Consider the following 20,059-nt stretch of genomic DNA (forward strand, 5'->3'; position numbering starts at 1 on the left):
CTGAGCTGATGAGAGGCGACCGCTCTAAAGGTGAAGGAGTCACGTCACGCTCACATTGGCTTTGTGAAGTGTCAGCCGGAGCAGCTTCAGACGCCAGAGAGACAGGGGCATCAGCCCACATTAACTCCAGCCGCGGCGGGGAAAAGGTTAACGTCAAGGACTGACAGAGACAGCACATGTGTGAAGGGGTCAAAGGTCACGTGAGAGAAATCACACGTCAGCAGGAGCGACCGACACACATGAGAAATGACTCTGGGAAGAGCGGCTTTATTATTAGATCAATCTTATTCCTAAATGATAACCATTCAGCATTGTCTATGAACCCTTTGACAAGTTTATAAGTTTATAGTTCAGATATAAACACTGTTTGTCGACAGTAATGATCAAATAGATTAAATCACCTTTTCACCGTGACTTCAGGCTCCAAATAAAGATTGTATCAATTACAACGTAATGCCAGCAGGTGGCGACAAGTGACTTGTTGAAAAACAGAGCTAAGCCCCTTATTTCTCCCAACCCTAGCAACGCCTTTGTTGCTAACATACTTCCAGAGAGATTTAACACATTGACAGCATGTTTTAACCATTTGCTAGCATGGTTTCAAATTGTTAACCTGGTTTAAACATTTGCTAGCATGCTCTAGTATGTTCTTAGCACATTCTAAGAAAAGTGATCATGTTGCGAACACTTATGTTTTATGTTAGCTACTTACGTTTCTAGTAGTTAACACTATTTGCTAGCATGCTCCTTCTGTTTTAGCACATTGCTAACGTTATTATTTCTAACACATCTCCAACATACTTTGAAGTTTTCACATGTTGCTAACATGTTTCTAGTATTTAACTCTTTTCCTAAGTTTTAGCACATTGCTAAGAATAGTTATGCTGCAAAACATTCTCAGCATGTTTTAACAAGTCTCTAACATTTTAGCAGATTGCTAACATGTTTTAACATGTTAATAACTAGATTTAACTCATTGCTAACACCTTTTAACGTTAGAATGATCTAGCAATCAGATAAAATATCATAACTTTTTTTTCAGCAAGTGCACAAAGAAACCAATTTTCTAATTTTCAATTAGTTTAACGTAATATACCACCTAAAAATAAAAATGAATAAAAACTATCCAGACTACATAATCTAGACTTCGCAGTGATCCTGAAATAACAATACACATAGATGTACAGTACATACACATCATTTGTACAATTTTGGAACATCATGCTGTAATTTTTTTTCGGGTTGAATATCACTATGAAACATGGATAACTGGGTAAACTAACCGAATGTGTGTGTGTGTGTGTGTGTGTGTAAGAGCTCACTGTTAGTGGCTGTAGAGTAATCTGTGTGTGTGATGAATATCTTCTTACTTGAGCGAGAGCGAGAAGTCGTTCTTACAGGTCTCACTGTTCCTCACCAGGTAACTGGCCTCTTTACACAAGCGCAGCAGAGCCTCGGCGTCCGTGCGGCTGATGGCTCCGTGATACCAGCTGTGGAGCAGACAGAAGGAGAGAGCTGAGTGAAGAAGAGCGCCAGAGTCGCTATGAAGCGTCTGCCGTGTGTTTGACTCACAACTGGCTCTCCAGAGGCATGGACGGGTCGATGCGCTCGCCCACGCTCGGCCCGCTGAGCTCCACAGAGCTCATCTTAGTGCTGACCAGACAGCCGCTCGAGTGCCTCTGCAGCGGACGACACTTCAGCTCCTTAGTGGGAGACATGTGGGACTTGTCCACGCCGTCAAACTGCACTGTATCAGGAGAAGCACAGCACATGTCAGGCGTACACCACTGATGACACGTCTCACACACAGCTGTCAGTCCAAAAACTCATTTCTGTACAAATACAATTATTGGAGCTCAAACCTATATTTAATTCCCATTTATTTTACTAGCAAACTTTTTTTTTTAAGATGCATAATGTCTAGTTATTGCAAAAAAAATTAAAAAATAAAAATAAAAATACAATTCAAAAGGTTAATCTAAACATTTTTTGAAAATCTTAAATATTTTTGTTGTAGATATTTTAAATCATATTAATTAATATTTAATACAAATATTTTAGTAAAAAATATAAAACAACAACAACAACAACAAAAAAACATTGTTACACATTAAATTCACTTAGTATAGGGAAAGCAGTAAATAATATATAATTACAAGCAAACCCTAAACTAAATGCTAATCACAACCCACAGTGCATTCATATTATGTACTTAACTGTATAAATACACTTGATCAAATACACTTAAAAAAAAAGTATAACCACCCAACAAATGTTTTTCTATTTCTTTTTAAACTATTTCTGTAATTGCAATAATTACAGTGGGTATAGAAAAGAACATAATCACATTTTGTTGGTTTGCAGCCTGAAATGAAGTTGGACACAGTTTTAGTTTTATCTCAGTTCAACTTATAACATCCAAGAGAAGAATAAAACACCAACATGTCAGAAAACAAAACAAAACAAATAAAATCACTGAGATGGAGTTGCAATAACTGTTTAATTATACTGTAACACGACACCTTAAAACTCAACCCCTTTTTATATATATTAATTTTGCATTTTTAACTATTTCTGTTATCATAATAATCAGATTGGAGGTTATCCTTGTGTTGTTAAAAAAATATGATAAAAAAGTTAAAATGTTAAAATGAGATCCACAAGTGACCTGTAACTGCTCTCCAGAAATAGTTTTTGAAGAAAATTCCCAGCATGCCCTTGTAAGACTAGCAGTCCATACAGTGAGCTTTGTGTTTTATTGAGCAGAAGCTCCCCGCGGGCCGTAACTCAGTCCAATGAAGTCTCTGTGAGCGCCGGAGGGATGGAAGCTCATCCTGCATGTAACGAGAGGAGCAGTGGACGAGAGAGACGCTTCATAAAACAACTGGATGAAGAGCGACCTCCTCATCCAATAATAACAGTATTATTATTTTTAATATTGGAGTCCTGACCAAGAGTCTATTTGCTGTTAACTTTATAGTGAAACTGAGTAGTGAATTATTGTTATTATAGTGTATAGGAATCAATATCTAATATAATACAATTAATAAATAATAAAACACAAGCCATTAATAAAAAAAATAATAATAAATTAATAATAATTAATCAAATTAATTAGTAATTTTTTATGAAATACTAAATATTTTACAGCTGCTGAAAAAAAAGAACGACTGACAGAAATAAATACTAGCAAGCAAAAAAGAGCAAGCACTGTGTTTAAAAGGCATTTTAAAGTTTGGAAACCCTACATCCGCAGATGGATGAGATCAGCATAATCAATCACTGATGCCTTCAAAACCATTCCACAGATGAGTTTATTTGATCTGTGTCTATGAACACATGTTTTGATTTAGGCCCAGTACAGACTATGTGTCCCACATGAGATACAGAGGTCACAGAGGTCACGGGGGTCACAGAGGTCACAGGATGTAGCTGTAGTGAGAGAGCTCATGTTTCTGATGGATGAATCTGCAGCCTGTGTGTGTGTGTGTGTGTATGAGAGAGTGTGTGTGTGTGTATCTCAGTCTCACTGTATGAGTGTATTTACAGTGAATGGATGGTCTGATCTCTGACTCAGGCTCTTTACAACATCAACGATCAATTAAACCGAGTTTCTCGTATCAGGGATTATAACAGTAACATACTCAGCATATGTAGCTGTAGCTCACAGTGTCCTGAGCAAAGACTTATGGGTAAACAAAACTATCAATGTGTCATCCGTTTCTTTCTTTCTTTCTTTTTAAATGAACATCAAGAATAAAGATATTTAAATGATATGCTGGAGGTCTATACTGTACGCTTTAGATCTGATTCTGTTTCCAGCGAGGAGAGGATGTACAGTGCTGTCAGTGTGACGGTCATCACACTCCTGAACCACAGCCCGTCTGAAGCAGCAGCTCACGTCAATACAGTACTAACAACCTCCAGCTCTAGGAAAACTATCTTTCATCAATTTTACAATCCAATGCTCAGACAATGCTTACTAACAGGACTGTGTGAAGAAATTAATACTTTTATTCATCAAGGGCACATTAAATTGATCAAAAGTGCCAGTATGTTACAAAATAATTCATCTGTGAATCTTTAAATAAAATGTATCACAGTTTCCCAAAAATATTGTTCAGCACAACTGTGTTCAATATTGATAATAATCAGAAATGTTTATTGAGCAGTAAATCATCATATTATTCTGATTTCTGAAGATCATGTGACACTGAAGACTGGAGGAATGATGCTGAAAATACAGCGGAGCATCACAGAAATACATTACACTTTAACACAGATTCACTCAGAAAAAAATATATATTTGAAATTGTAATAATATTTCACAATTTTACTGTTGTTTTTACTCTATTTATGATCAAATAAATGAGCAGAAGAGACTTCTCTCGAAAACATCTTGCCAACCACAAACTTTTGAATGGTAGTCTTAATATAATTTTAATTGACATTTTGTCATTTCCTGTGAAGGTGACATTTATGATGACATTTACATGACAAGAAAAAGCAAGGCAGTACTATCACCTGTCCAGTAAAATCACAGCTGTACCTCAGTACATGATCACAAAGCAGTAACATGGTATTAATGTAATGCACATTCACTCAATTAAATCACATCAGGTTCTGCTGCACACATATGTATAACCAGGATGCAATGAATGCATGACAATGAGCATAAACAATATTCAGATTAATAAAACAGCATGTGCTTGAATATTAGCAGGAATAAATAGCATTATGATCATGCAATAATGCTGAAGCAGTTCTGATGTGTGTGTGTGTGTGTTTGTGTGCACGAGGGTTTGTGTTTGTGTGTGTGTGTGTGTGTGCTCGTATGTATCTGTGTACCTGAGTGTGTGTGTGTATGAGTGTCCGTGTGTCTGTGTGTGCTTGTGTGAGTGTGTGTGAATCTGTGTGTGTGCATATTGCATGAGATGGAATGCCATATTTTTTGTTTACTGTTGGCATAAAATGTAGATCGGTGAAGAAACAATCTGTTACCATGGAAACCTGCCATGCAAATGTGCTTGGCGCCTCTCGAGTGGATCATAACTGTCAAATGTTATGAAATCTGACATTCTTCAGGAGCCGAGAAGAGTGTGATAGAGAGAGATGAAAGAGAAACACTTCACACACGCACACACACAGGTGAAACACAGGACGACGTGAACCTACAGTTGTGCGGTCATAACATGACCTTGTCGTGACCCCTGCATGACCTCAGAAGCTGCCTTCAAACCAGCAGACCACGACTGTAACCGTGACGACGGCACGTCCAATCAGCATCGAGTCATGAATCTGACATCACTGAGCACACAGACTCTCCTCTGACCTTTTCATGTCTAATAGACCGAACACTGAGGCGCTTCACCTGCACTGAATGCCAGAGCCTTTCTCCTTTCCTAAACGTTCATCTCTCAGAGCAGTTTCTTTGTGCCCTTTCGCTCTCCTTCAGAATCACTTACCATGCAACGCACTGAAAACAGACAAAGCGCTTGTCAAACTGAACTAAGTGCTGTGTTTCTGTACAGACTGATTGACGGCCTCTGCTGTGGTTTAAAGCAGCCGTTCACACACACATTTACAGTGAGAACCTGCAATTCTCTCTCTCTCTCTCTCTCTCTCTATATATATATATGTATATGTGTGTGTGTGTGTGTGTGTGTGTATTATTTTAAGATTATAATATTATTTGATTTATTATGGTATTTATTTATTTTTAGAAGTACATTTTATTCTACAATAATATCTAATATTAATCTTTTATTTTGGCAGGTTGTTGTGAAGAGCTTTGAGTTTGACGATAGTTTTCTCAAATATTTACAAACAGTAGTCCATATTGTGATGTGATGAAGTGTGCAGCCATATTGATTCACTGTTTCACTGATTCACTGTTTCACTGAATCAATGGTTAGCTGATTTACGGATTCACTGATTTACTGATTCACTGTTTCACTGATTCACTGTTTCACTGAATCAATGGTTAGCTGATTTACTGATTCACTGATTTACTGATTCACTGTTTCACTGATTCACTGATTTACTGATTCACTGATTTAATGATTCACTGTTTCACTGTTTCACTGATTTACTGATTCACTGATTTACTGTTTCACTGTTTCACTGATTTACTGTTTCACTGTTTCACTGAATCAATGGTTAGCTGATTTACTGATTCACTGATTTACTGATTCACTGTTTCACTGATTTAATGATTCACTGATTTACTGATTCACTGATTCACTGATTTACTGACTCACTGTTTCACTGATTTACTGTTTCACTGATTTACTGATTCACTGTTTCACTGATTTACTGTTTCACTGAATCAATGGTTAGCTGATTTACTGATTCACTGATTTACTGATTCACTGTTTCACTGATTTAATGATTCACTGATTTACTGATTCACTGATTTACTGATTCACTGATTTACTGACTCACTGTTTCACTGATTTACTGTTTCACTGATTTACTGATTCACTGTTTCACTGATTTACTGATTTACTGATTCACTGTTTCACTGATTTACTGATTCACTGATTCACTGATTTACTGACTCACTGTTTCACTGATTTACTGATTCACTGATTTACTGACTCACTGTTTCAATGATTTACTGATTCACTGTTTCACTGATTTACTGATTCACTGATTTACTGATTCACTGTTTCACTGTTTCACTGATTCACTGATTCACTGATTTACTGACTCACTGTTTCACTGATTTACTGTTTCACTGTTTCACTGATTTACTGATTCACTGTTTCACTGAATCAATGGTTAGCTGATTTACTGATTCATTGATTTACTGATTCGCTGATCTTCTGATTTACTGTTTCACTGATTTACTGATTCACTGATTCACTGTTTCACTGTTTCACTGATTCACTGTTTCACTGATTCACTGTTTCACTGCATCAATGGTTAGCCAATTTACTGATTCACTGATTCACTGTTTCACTGATTTACCGTTTCACTGATTCACTGATCCACTTTTTCACTGATTATTTATTCACCCAAATTTGGCCAAATTCTTTAACATCCCACATTACGCAGTAAATTCCATTTTAATGTCTGAATCTATGATTCTATCCCTCTTTTGTGTATTGCAGGAGCCCTAACATTTTGAGAATATTCTTTCAATTATTTTCAAAAATTATGGTCAGTTGTGAAGTTTATGATTACATTCATTCAGGCAGCTATAAAACCAATGTATATGTGTTATTATAGAAGCAAGCAGACTCATCTCATCTCATCTTTATAGAGGTACAGGAAGAACATCAGGAAAATAAATTTATAAGCTGAACAGACCAAGATATTTATAACATGCATTACAAGTTTGTCACCTCTAAGCAATCTCTACAACACATTACACAAGAAACCTGAACTAAACAAGACAATATCCTGCTCACAATTCAGAGATAAAGGGAAATGAGGTGTCAGGAGCGAATGCGATCCCGTTATCAGATCGAGCTGTCGGATGGGTGAGGAAACCTCAGAGCATAGACACATAACAGCCATTCACACACAACAACAAAACATTTGATGTAAGAATCCAGCATGTGAAGGACTGGAGAGACACTGCTGTCCGTCAGTCAGTCCATCAATCATCAAACTGTTTTAAAGAGGAAACCGGTTCAGACTCACTTCACATCAGACGACCAGAATCAAACCCAAGAGCTTACCAGGGACATATTGATGGACTCTTATGTCTCTGTAGATACTATCATAAGTGTATTTATATATAAACACATCTTTTGATTATAATTTTCCATGAATTTTCTATTATGTTTACAATTTTTTTGAGCAAAAACTTAAGTGACTACATAAAGATTTTTTGTTTGTTTGTTTGCTTTTTTTACAGTGCTGGAAAATCAAATGAGAAATTTCATGATAAGAATAATAAACACATTAATTATTATTATTATTATTATTAATTATCACCATATTATACATTTTAGTGTTTGTGTGGGCTAACTATTGTTATATTATTTTCAGTTTTCCTGATCCAGTTCATAACATAATTTCCTGTCAATTTAACAATTTTACATAATTAACTTCTAACGTTTTGCGAATCTTCCGGTGAATAAAAACACTGAAGTCATGTTGGTTTGTCTTGAATCCACAGACGATAAGATATGGACATTAAAAGGCTCTGTTGCATTCTGAAACACTCAACGAGGGCTACCTCTGAACACATTGACTAATTAAAGCTGCTAATTAATTCTCCTTTACTAATTCACTAATGGAAGATCCGTCAGGCGAGTGCAGCGCTCAGCGGGGAGAGGAGGAGTACAGCCTGCAATTAAGATCTCGCTCTGACTTCTGCTGTGATTAACTACTAACACATTCACACTCGGCCAATAAGCCCACGGCAGACTCGACACAGGCAGGTAAAGCCACGTCTATTCAACACGTCAGTCCTGAGTAATAAAACAGCATGTGTGTGTGGAATCAGCTGAATTTGATGCATGAAAAACATTCCTCTTTTGTTTCTTTTGTTCATTAAACCCCGGGAATACAGTCGACGTGTTTGACAAAGGCAGAGAAAAGCAAGCCTTGCGGGCTAAACCCCACACTCACGCTCGCATAATGAAATCTACATCGCTTTTAATTCTATTATTTCATATTCTACAGAGACATGAGGCAGATATGAGCCCGGAAGAAAGGACCGGAAAGCAGCAACAATTAATTCAGACGCCAAAACAAAAGAAGCGCTGGCTTTTCTTGGTGCAAACAAAAGGGTTTGACGATATTTATATGCAAATTTTGTTTCTGGCTCATCAAAAGTAGCAGGCAAAAATTAATATCTCGTCAGATTGATGAGATGCTATATAGTTCAGAACTAAGGAATAAATGACGAGATGGTCAACTGGTAGTGCAATAACTGGCTGGTTGATTAGTGAGGTTAACTGACAATTACTAAACAAATTACTAAAATGACAGAATTAATAAATATGGCATAGCTAAAAGTTAAAGGATATATTTTGTCAAAAAACTAAAACGATGACTAAAATAATAACTTGAGTACAAATGCGTAAAAGGTTTTAAACCAACCACAACTATGTTTATTTATTATTATTTATATACTATTATAGTGTTTAATAAATATTTTGAATAAGCTTTTATTTTAATATTTTTATTTTTTTAAAATGTTTTATTCTGTTTAAATGTATATATATATATATATATATATATATATATATATATATATATATATATATATATATATATATATATATATATTCAGTTTTATTTTTTATTATTTTAGCTTTAAAGTTTTGCGTTTAGTGTTATTTAAACTAACAAAACTGTTATTAGCTTTAGTGTTTTTACGGTTTAGTTTATTTTAATTTCTAATTCAGTTGTAGTTTCAGTTCAGTTTAAATGTACATTTAATACATTTGATTTCATTTCAGCTTTATGTAAATGAACTAAAATGTTTTCTTTTTATCACTTGTAGTGTTTTTAATAGCTTGGGGATCTGAATTTGAGCATTTCTCTCAGTGAATGTCCCTGATCTCTGTGAGACGACCCTTTAACCTGTTTATTCCTGTGAGGAAGTGGAGTGTCAGGATCGTCTTACGGTTAATCTCTGGAGGAAAGGATCAATCCATGCTAATTTACAGCCGCCCGACGCGCTCAAATCCACTCGCTGGCAGAAACACAAACCTTCACTTCGCCACACACATAAATCTGGATCTGCAGCGCGTTCAGGAGCGACACACAACACCACTTTCAAGCATTCTTTGGTTTAATAGCAGCACCCCGATACAACACGTGTGAAATGGAAACGTGAATTCTAGTCATCTGATAGTGTAAAACTCTATTCCTGAGGATCTGAACATCTGTAATCTCTACGGGACAATCGCTTTTCAACATTTCCCTGTCAAAGGACTGAAACGCAGTCGGGAGCCTGGTGATTATGTTACATGGAGGTGGTAAACTGTGAAGGGAAACACTAAACGTCTGAGCAGAAGCTGTTTCTGAGAGGATCTGCAGACGCCGAGCGCTGGACTCCAGCCTTCAGTCATTTTCTGCTTCACTGGAAGCAAATGCTAAATATGGACGGTAGTGCAAGAAAGAGGCTTAAATCTCACAGCAGCCCTTTAACTTTATCTGAGCTTATGTGATTCAGGAGTCAAAAAGCTCTTCACCTGTTTTCAAAAGTGAGACCAGCACAATACAGCCATCCTCAACAGAGAGAGTCAAACACACAGATGCCAGTTCAGATTATTCACCATAACAAAAACAAAGGCACAGCTGTTAGATATAAAGTCACACAGTAAAATGTTAATCTCATCAGACTATAAGTGAGATATTAGAGGTGTTCTTTCTCCTACAGGCTCTGAGATCTGCATGTGAGAACTGAACTGAACTGAACTGATAGAGGTCTGGGGTCTGGAGGGACGTGTGGAGCATTCAGGACGAGGACGAGGACAAACCCACCGTGCTGGAGCTGGTCGCAGGCCGAGGCTGTGGTGTTGAGACCCGGAGAGGACGGAGCCTCCACCGCCTCCATCAGAGGAGGACCGGTGTTGAGCTGCCCGACCGGAGGAGGCCACGGAAGATCCTTAATGACCTTAATCTCCACTGCAGACAGAAGCAGAGGACAGGAGAGAAAGAGACAGAGAGACAGAGGGAGGGCAGGAGAGAAGAGGACAGGAGCGTCAGTGAAGGCAGGATCAGGTCAGCAGGGCAAACAGTCACAGACTGGAAACAGGAAACAGGAAACAGGAAGGAACCAGGAAACAAACAGTGATGGAGAGCACTCAGTATTCTGCCGGTCAAACACAAGCAGCTACAGACCTCAGGATTCACTCCACATCTGATTTCTGAGGCTCTAAATGATCAAACTCTGCAGTTACACACTCAATCCCCAATATGAGACACAAAAGCCTGAATATAAAAAATCATATATGCAAACAAGTGCAACAAGTCGACTCCTAGGAAAGACGGTTAAAGGTTTGTGGGATTCAGATGTTTTTTTCCCAGATTATACGGTTCATTAGGAGTACACACACACTGTAGCTCCTCCGTATGCTTCTTTCATTACACACGTGTCAGATCTTGTCTGGTGTGTTATTCAAAGACAATAAACTGTGTCTACTACAGCATGAAGCAATGCACTTTTCTCTTTCTCTCTCTATTAATGCAGCTTTGTTGGACGTAATCTTGGAGAGGCGCACCCATCCGGTGACAGCAAATCTATTCTCAGGAACATCCCACTCATTTACCAGAGAAGCGGATCCATATCATAACAGCACCGAGAGCATATGAGGCTCGGCGGAGCCTGGTTTTACACCTTTCGGGACACATTTCTGGATAAATTGTGTTATAATAGCTAGAAATTAAATTGCACATTTAACAGAGTGAAAGACGTCCTCGTCTAGAGATGAGAAAACTCTTCATCCAGCTGCTCACAGACCAAAAACCTGATTACAAAAAAAATAAGGATGCACAATATTAAAAATCTGACTGATGCCAATAATTATTTTTAATGTTATGGTCGATAACCAAAACATGAACTGAGGTGAAAAGCATTAAACTGACTTATTGAGACGCTACTGTTTTTTTAAAGATGCTCTGAAGCAGAATATGAATATTGTCTCAAAAACAATAAAGTTTGCATCATCAATTCCATTATTTTACTGCTTTCACTGCGAAGCTGATTTGAAACAAACTGTATTGTATAAAGCGCTACAGAAATAAACGTGACATGATAACTAAAAAACGCCTAACATTTTGATCACAAATGAGCACAAACAATTAAATATCCTAGATTGACTGATGCTGATAAATAAAAAATACATTCGGTAACACTTAAAGCCTTTATCTATAATGCATTATACGGTCTTTCATAACGTATGTTGCAATACATTATATATTTTCATAAATAATTGTAGCCAAAGTGATCATGCATTATCATATTTCAAATTTTGTTTGATATGTTTTAATGCATTGTACTTTCTAAAATTGTAATAATGAATAGATAAGTGTTATAATATATTATAACTGCATTTACAATTATTAATGAGATTATACAATGCATTATAGGTGCATTACAATGCATGATGCATAAATGATTTTATAATGCTTTATATATAAAGATTTAAGTAAAGTGTTACCATATATTTTAACAAATATTGTGCATTGTGCAATAAGAACAGACATTAAAGTAAATGAAACTATATCGTGTTATCATTATGTTATTACCATGTCAGCTCAAGGTACTATAAACCAAGGAACAGTTCAGTTGTTCTTCAGCAAAGCTTGACATGTGTCTGTATTTGACTATATTCAGTAGACAGAAATGTGGCTGTGGTGTCTATATGTGAATACCTTTGTGATTATTAATAAAAAACTAGATATTAAATATCCTATACTGACTGCCACTGAAAAATGTAAAATATATTTTACCAACATATCATGCATCCCCATAAAACACCAAAAACAACTGTAACAAGAAATGACAGGAAACAATACTATAATCATGTTATTACTGTGTTATTACTGTGTTAGTACAATGCCATTAACATGCTAGTTCAAGGTATTATAAAACTCTTCTATTAATGGCCAAGGTATCAAGAAGGAGTGGCAGTTTGGTCTGTATTCGACTATAACTTCAGTAGATAGAAAAGTGATTGCAGTGTCTGTACATGAGTATATTTGTGTTCATTAATTCCTTTGCAGTGACGGTTTCTGTCCATGAACTAACTCTGCTGTGCCAGTTAATTAAAAACACCAGAGAGCAAGGCAGTGTACACTGAGAGTTAAAAATGAGACACCGCCGTCACTTAAGCCCCAAACCGCGTCTATTTAATAATGAAACAAGCAACAAATCCCTTCAGTCTGCTTTCTATGCATCTTCTCCCTGTCGGTGCACTGACAGAAACAGCTCGGCACGACATGCGAACCAAAACAAACAGCACACACAAACAAAAGCTCCTCCGGAGGCCGGACAGATCTCTGAAATACAAAGCAAACACACTTGTGATTCATTTGGCATCGGATGCTTTCAGCGCTTGACAGGCGAACGACCCGAACTGTCTGCGCATCCAGAGTAAAGCTGGCGGTTTCTTGACTGTGCTGTCTTGTTTCACGAGCCGATAAATGCACTCCTCCAAGCACTCGGTTATGAACTCGCCCTTGTTTTTGACTCCTGAGGGCTCTATGTGAGCAACGTCTAGATAAAACATTAAGCAGGAATCTCGGCTAGCACTCGTGATCTGATGGCAGTTGACAGAGTCGCCATTATCCACTGGCGTTTCACTGAACGGAGCCGATCTAGCGAGGTCAGCCTCTTTGACAGCTCATATAATAGCTTCCTCCACAGCGGGTGAAGCGAAGGCCTGCCAGGAGCCTGATTAAAGAGCTAATTCTCATTGGGTGCCGCAGATTAGTGTGTAATTGTTTTTGGCTGTAGGAAGGCAGAAGTGAATTCGCACCAGTCGCACGCATTCGCTGCCACCCAGATAAGATGAACTGTGTATATCGGCTCTTCTGCACTGAAGCTGAACTCAGTCGAGAGGCTTCTAAGCCAAAAAGCTGTTTGCATGTTCAGGCGTCGGAGGAGTTCTCTGAAAGCACTCGGTCCTGTCGGTGATGCACCACATTGTGAGGATTAGTGTGTTTTAGAGCCTTGGCAAAATCCCTCATGCTAAATCAGTGTGTTGGTAAACACCAGTGCCGGAGGAGGAAGAGGAGGTGGAGGAGGAGGAGGAAAAGGAGGAGGAGGAAGAGGAGGAGGGGGAGGAAGAGGGGGAGAAGGAAGAGGAGGAAGAGGAACAGGAAGAGGAGGAGGAGGAGGAGGAAGAGGAGGAGGGGGAGGAAGAGGAGGAGAAGGAAGAGGAGGAAGAGGAACAGGAAGAGGAGGAGGAGGAGGAGGAAGAGGAGGAGGGGGAGGAAGAGGAGGAGAAGGAAGAGGAACAGGAAGAGGAGGAAGAGGAACAGGAAGAGGAGGAGGAGGAGGAACAGGGAGAGGAGGAAGAGGAGGAGGGGGAGGAAGAGGAGGAGAAGGAAGAGGAACAGGAAGAGGAGGAGGAGGAGGAGGAAGAGGAACAGGAAAAGGAGGAAGAGGAACAGGAAGAGGAGGAGGGGGAGGAGGAAGAGGAACAGGAAGAGGAGGAGGAGGAGGAGGAAGAAGAGGAACAGGAACAGGAAGAGGAGGAGGAGGAGGAAGAGGAACATGAAGAGGAGGAGGAAAAAGAGGAAGATGAGGGAGAAGAGGAAGAGGAGGATGAGGAAGATGAGGAGGAAGATGAGGAAGAGTAGGAACAGGAGGAGGAGGAAGAGGGGTAAGAAGAGGAAGGGGTGGAAGATGAGGAGGAGCAGGAGGAGGAAGAGGAAGTGATGGTTTGTCTTCATTTCAGAATATTTTCACACTTCATTCGTTTCAGGGCTCTAACAAATTTTGGATTATGCTTTAGTAGGATAACATGAAGTTAATTGAACCGAAGGGATTTCAACAGAAGATTGCATTAATTTTTACATATTCAAACACTTCATGAATGAACTTTAAAGCAAACTGAAACTATTTAAAGTGAAATGAACGGAGACCATAAAAGGTTTTATGTCCATGGTGTGCTTCTGATACATATCATTATATACTATTTTTTACATTTATTAACGTATATACATACTCTAACTTTATCTATTTATCTATCTACACATACAAATGTATTACATTTAGTCATTAAGATATATAATCAATATGGTATAATTAAATTTCATTAACACATTTACAAAAATATTTATTCTCAAACATCCAACTAAATATGGAAATAAAATAAAATAAAATAAAATAAAATCAACTTTAGTGAATGGAAAACAGACAGCGACCCAAGCACAACTGAAGTGAAGTTTTGAGTTTAGTTCTTTTAAAGAGTGTGAAAACAGATATGAAGCAGGAACGGCGGGATCACAAGGACTCGAGAGTATCGTTTGCGTTTGCCGTTACTCTCAAAAATAAATTATTTTATGATTGCAAAGGCACAGCAACACCACTTACAACAGCAATTACACACTGCTGCTTTGACAGACGCTCTTCTGCTCTCTCTCACAGCTCATTTTACCAAATTGCAACGAATGAGGAACCCGCTGTCACCAAATAATAGCCAATTTAATAAAAGTGGCAGAAGTGCTGCAATATTACACGCATCAGCCTCAGATGAATATTGCTGTACACACACATATACATACAGACAGAGACAGCTTTGAACTTTGGCTAAGCTCCTCGATCTGTCACGGCTCGAGATGATGAGTAAGTCTTGCACACAGTGTCTGTTCGCTGTCCTTTCCTTGAACCGCCAGCAAAATTGGGGGAACACAGTGTGCAAAAGAAGCTGGCTCAATTTCCCACAATTCCCCAGGGCAGAACACAGGCAGGCCAGCCGGTTTATCTCATGCTCCAGATTTGAAAGCAGTCGTACAGCTGAGATGCTGAAGACTCAGTAACATCCATAAATCACTCCTCTGATTTCTGATGAACAGTCAGTCTGGTTGAATTCAGGATTGCTGCGACTTTGAGGAACGCTCGTTCTCCTAAAGAGTTTCTTGATCAGCTGCTGGCAGATTGTGCATATTTAAAACATGGGGGTGTGAGGTAATTATATGGCGAAAACGCGGAAAAATTTGTTGCCTACGCCTTGCACGCAAATAGAAAAGTCAAGCACCTTTTCAAAGAGTTCACAGCCATTTCTGTGGCATTGCAGCGCTGCCATCTGTGATAAAACAGTCAACAAAAGTTCTGCTAGTGTGAGCAGATTTCTGCTACTGGATGAGTCTGATAGAAGCCAAAACCTTCTTAGAAAGAAGACTTTTCTTAAGATTAATTCTAAGATGTTTGTAAGAATGTTCCTATATAAACCAAGATGGCATCGCGGTCGGACGCAGCGGCCACTCCGGGTCCCAAAAACTGTGTTTTTATGTTATTTACTTGTCTTCGAACAGTCACAGCTTATCGCAAAATCATCAGATAAGCACTCAGAAACACATCTAAGATCGACAGAGCCTTTTGGAAATTGGTAGAGTGTACAAACATCAGCTTTCACCAGTGACTACTGAGAAGCTACGAGGCCTCGGTCTGCTGCTGAAGCCGAACACGAGACTGTGGCCTCACCTTCTGATGCTACGAGCACAAAACAGCAACGTCGGCGTGTGAGAGGGGACAGAAGCGTTCCAAGCATGGAGGCACATGAGCTAGGCTAAGAGCTAACCCCACTAGACCAGCGATTCCAACACTCATGCTCTCAAACGTTTGCTCTCTCATGCTACCTCAACACTACAGGACTGCTTTCAGAGCACAGACTGGAACATGTTTAACGAGGTAGGCACCTACAACAACCTCACAGACCTCAGGAGTACACTGAAACTGTGACAGTCACCAAGACCATCACAACACATGTAACCCAAAAGCCGTGGAAGACAGCAGTGATTTGTGTGCTGCTAAAGACCAGATATGAGGCATTCAGGTCAGGAGAAAAAAACAGCCCTCAAAACAACAAGAGCCAATCTGTCCAGTGGCATCAAAAATGCAAAACAGTAATATGCTCAAAAGAATCAATCACAATCACAGACAGCAGAGACACACAGAGCCTGTGGCAAGTCATTCAGACCATCACTCACTACAAGCCCCCGCCACAGGCCTGTGATAATGACACATCACTCCCGAATACACTCAACCACTTTTATTCACAGTTTGACATGCAGAATAACACACCTGCACGAAAACTGCACACACCTCCCAATGACCAGGTGCTCTGTCTGTCTCCAGCCGATGTAAGGAAGACCCTGTCTATGATTAACCTATGCAAGGCTGCATTTCCCGACGACATACCTGGTCGTGTACTGAAAGACTATGCTGCACAGCTGACAGATGTCCTAACAGATATCTTCAACACCTCACTGAGCCAGGCAGTCGTCCCCACATGTCTCAAATCCACGACCATCATACCAGTACCAAAGAAATCACCTGTGTCCTCTCTAAACTACTACCGTCCAATAGCACTGACTCCAATCATGATTGAGTGGTTTGAGAGGTTACTCATGCACAACATCAAAACCAGCCTCCCCAACACACTTGACCCACTCCAGTTTGTATACCTTCCAAACCACTCCATGGACAATGCCATTTCCTCCACCCTCCGCCTGGCTCTTTCCCACCTAGAGAATAAAGACTCCTATGTTAGAATGCTTCAGCTCAGCATTCAACACAATAATATCACAACAGCTCATAAATAAACTGAACCTGCTGGGCCTTAACAATTCCCTCTGTAACTGAATCCTGGACTTTCTAACTGGAAGACCTCAGTCAGTCCGTGCTGGCCACAACACCTCGAGCACTACCACACTGAGCGCAGGTGCCCCACAAGGCTGTGTGCTCAGACCGCTGCTCTTCAAGCTGCTGACCCAGTACTGCACTGCCAAGTTCAGCTACAAACACATCATCAGGTTCACAGATGACACAACAGTGGAAGGTCTCATCAGCAACAGCGATGAAACGCACTACAGAGAGGAAGTGGCACGGCTGGGTGAATGGTGTGGCACTAACAACCTGTCCCTCAATGTGAGTAAGACAAAGGAGGTTATGATGGACTCCCCACTGACCATCGACAGCTCGACTGTGGAGAGAGTCCACAGCACTAAATCCCTGGGAGTGCACATCACAGAGGATCTCACCTGGACCACCAACACCATGTCACTCTACAAGAAGGCACAACAGTGCCTACACTTTCTCCGAAATGAGCTGAAAAGAACAGGTCACCCTCCACCCATCCTCACTACTTTCTACAGGGCACCATTGAGAGTGTGCTGACCAGCTGCATCAGTGTCTGTTACAGGAACTGTAGTGCAGCAGACCACAAGTGTCTCCAGTGGACAGTGAACACAGCTGCAAATATCATCGTGCCCCTCTCCTCTCCATCCTGGATATTTTACATACACGATGCTTCAGTAAAACCAACAGTATCATGGAGGACCACACCCATCCCTCCCACAGTCTCTTCCAGCTCCTACCATCAGGAAGACGGTACAGGAGCATACAAATTCCCTCCAGCTGTAACATGGACCATCCCACCTCCTCCATCCCCAACCCTTCCGCATCACAAAACATTCTTTTTTTGTGCAATTCAAATCTATTTTGTGCCAATCTCCTGTATGCACACTAGACACTTTTCACACACACTGCTGTATGTACATAATCCCACAAAAGACTCTGTAATATGTGCATGTTTACTTGCTTGTGCACTACAAATCATCTTGCACTGTTCCCCAGCCAGCTGCTTGACTTACGATGTTTCTCTTTGCACATGTACAGTACTATGTGGAGCATTCGTATAGTCTATATATTTTTATTTTTCAGTCTGTGTATAGGTAAACATTTATACATAGTATATTCATATTCAAAATCTGTCAGTAGGTTAGTTGTTTATAGGTACAGTGTTCATGTGTAGCAGTTGTATAGTTTGTATTTTTTTGTTTATGCATAGGTAAACATTTATATATAGTATATTTATAGTAAAAATCTGTCAGTAGGTTAGTCATGTTCATCAACAAAATATTCCACCGGTTTGACGAACCGTTGAAAAACAGCTCACGTTTGCCTTCTGAAAGTAAACTTTTATGATCATGATAACGTTAAAATGATTATGTTTTGAAAATGTTCAGAGTAATATTTAGGTCTTTTTGATGTTGTTTTGTTAGAAATAAATGGACTGTTTTTGTAGTAATAACATTTTAATGATGTAATTTATGTATTTTCACATTTACTTATTAATGAGAAGTTGCTGATCAGATTTAATATGGTTTTGGCAGAAAAAAAAATCAATTTATGACTTTTTTTATTTTTATAAAATAACAGAATATCAGAACGGATCTGGAATGTAAAAATAGTACACTTATTTTTAATACATTATGAGGGTTAAAAACATTTTTTACCCTTAACATTACAAGGATAGGTTTTAGTCTATATATGATTGTATGCAAACTCCAACACTCAAATGCAGTTTTTTTTTTTGTTTTTTTTTTGCCAACTGAAGACCATTATAATCATAAGTGTGCACACTTTTCATCATTATCCAGGCTTTATGAGAGTTCAACACTTGCTGTTGTATTTTTAATGTGTTGTGTGTTTTAAATAGTCATTATATCAAAATCAGTCTCATTGGTGGGTCTGTTGCATTCATTTGCTCTCTCTCTAGAGTGAATGTGTCGATGCATGTCTGCGTTCATATGTGCTGAAAATGATGTTGGAAGTATAGAATTAAAAAAAGTCACATGATCAATCACTGTTGTCCCTTTACAGAACAAGTGCACAACTCTAGTAGCAGTTTTGTGTAAAATACATAGACAGTGTTATGCTGTAATGCATAATATATAAAATAACCCAATAAATTCATTAAATATCTTACATTAGGGGAATTTAAAAAAACATTGGAGATTATCTTATCTTTAAGAGATTATTTTTCAAGAACATTCTTTTCAGGAAGTCAGACTCTTCATTATAAAGTTATTATTATTGTACTCATCTTATAAAGTGACTGTATCTCTGAAGTCTCAGAAGACTTGGATTAAAGTGTTTGATTCAATATGGATTGATTTTATTACACCTTCAGAACATTTTTGGATTTTTTACGTTTTGGTCACCTGGACCTTCAACAGAGGGACTGTTTGGAACAACATGACAGGGAGTAAAAGATGATAGAATTTACAGAAGATAAGCAGATTTCTTTATTTATTTATTTGTTAAGAATGCTCCATAAATCTGGCCTCGGCCTCAGGTGTGTGTGTGTGTGTGTGTGTGTGTGTGATTGAAGATAAGCCCCTGTGGCATTTCTGTCTCTGAAGTGGCGTCTTTGAGCTCCATGAAAGCAGCATGAGGCCATCGGTGTGTGTGTGTGTGTGTGTGTGTGTGTTTGTTTGTTTGTGTGTGTGTGTGTGTGAGCGTGACAGAAGACTGTTATCACACAGCAGCAGCAGCAGCATGAGAATAAGACAGAGGACAGCGTCTGTCATGCAGTCTGTGTTTGAGACGGACAGCTGGATTAATCACATGCAG

At 39.0% G+C, this 20,059-nt stretch overlaps 1 protein-coding gene across 3 annotated transcripts in view; it reads right to left on the minus strand.

The window, feature by feature from the left end:
• Positions 1–20,059, minus strand: part of zgc:158464 (uncharacterized protein LOC791139 homolog) — a 99,185-nt gene that overhangs the window by 8,627 nt on the left and 70,499 nt on the right. For 2 of the 3 annotated variants that reach the window (XM_052530799.1, XM_052530800.1), the window contains 2 exons: positions 1,573–1,747; positions 1,371–1,490 (listed from right to left, as the gene is read on the minus strand). In XM_052530799.1, the coding sequence (XP_052386759.1) occupies positions 1,371–1,490; positions 1,573–1,747 (295 nt within the window). Of the gene's footprint in view, positions 1–1,370; positions 1,491–1,572; positions 1,748–10,452; positions 10,597–20,059 lie in introns of all 3 variants that reach the window. The other variant, XM_052530798.1, reaches the window with a different exon arrangement.

The sequence above is a fragment of the Carassius gibelio genome, chromosome A18 (assembly GCF_023724105.1).
Source record: "Carassius gibelio isolate Cgi1373 ecotype wild population from Czech Republic chromosome A18, carGib1.2-hapl.c, whole genome shotgun sequence".
In the NCBI taxonomy this organism is placed as follows: domain Eukaryota; kingdom Metazoa; phylum Chordata; class Actinopteri; order Cypriniformes; family Cyprinidae; genus Carassius; species Carassius gibelio.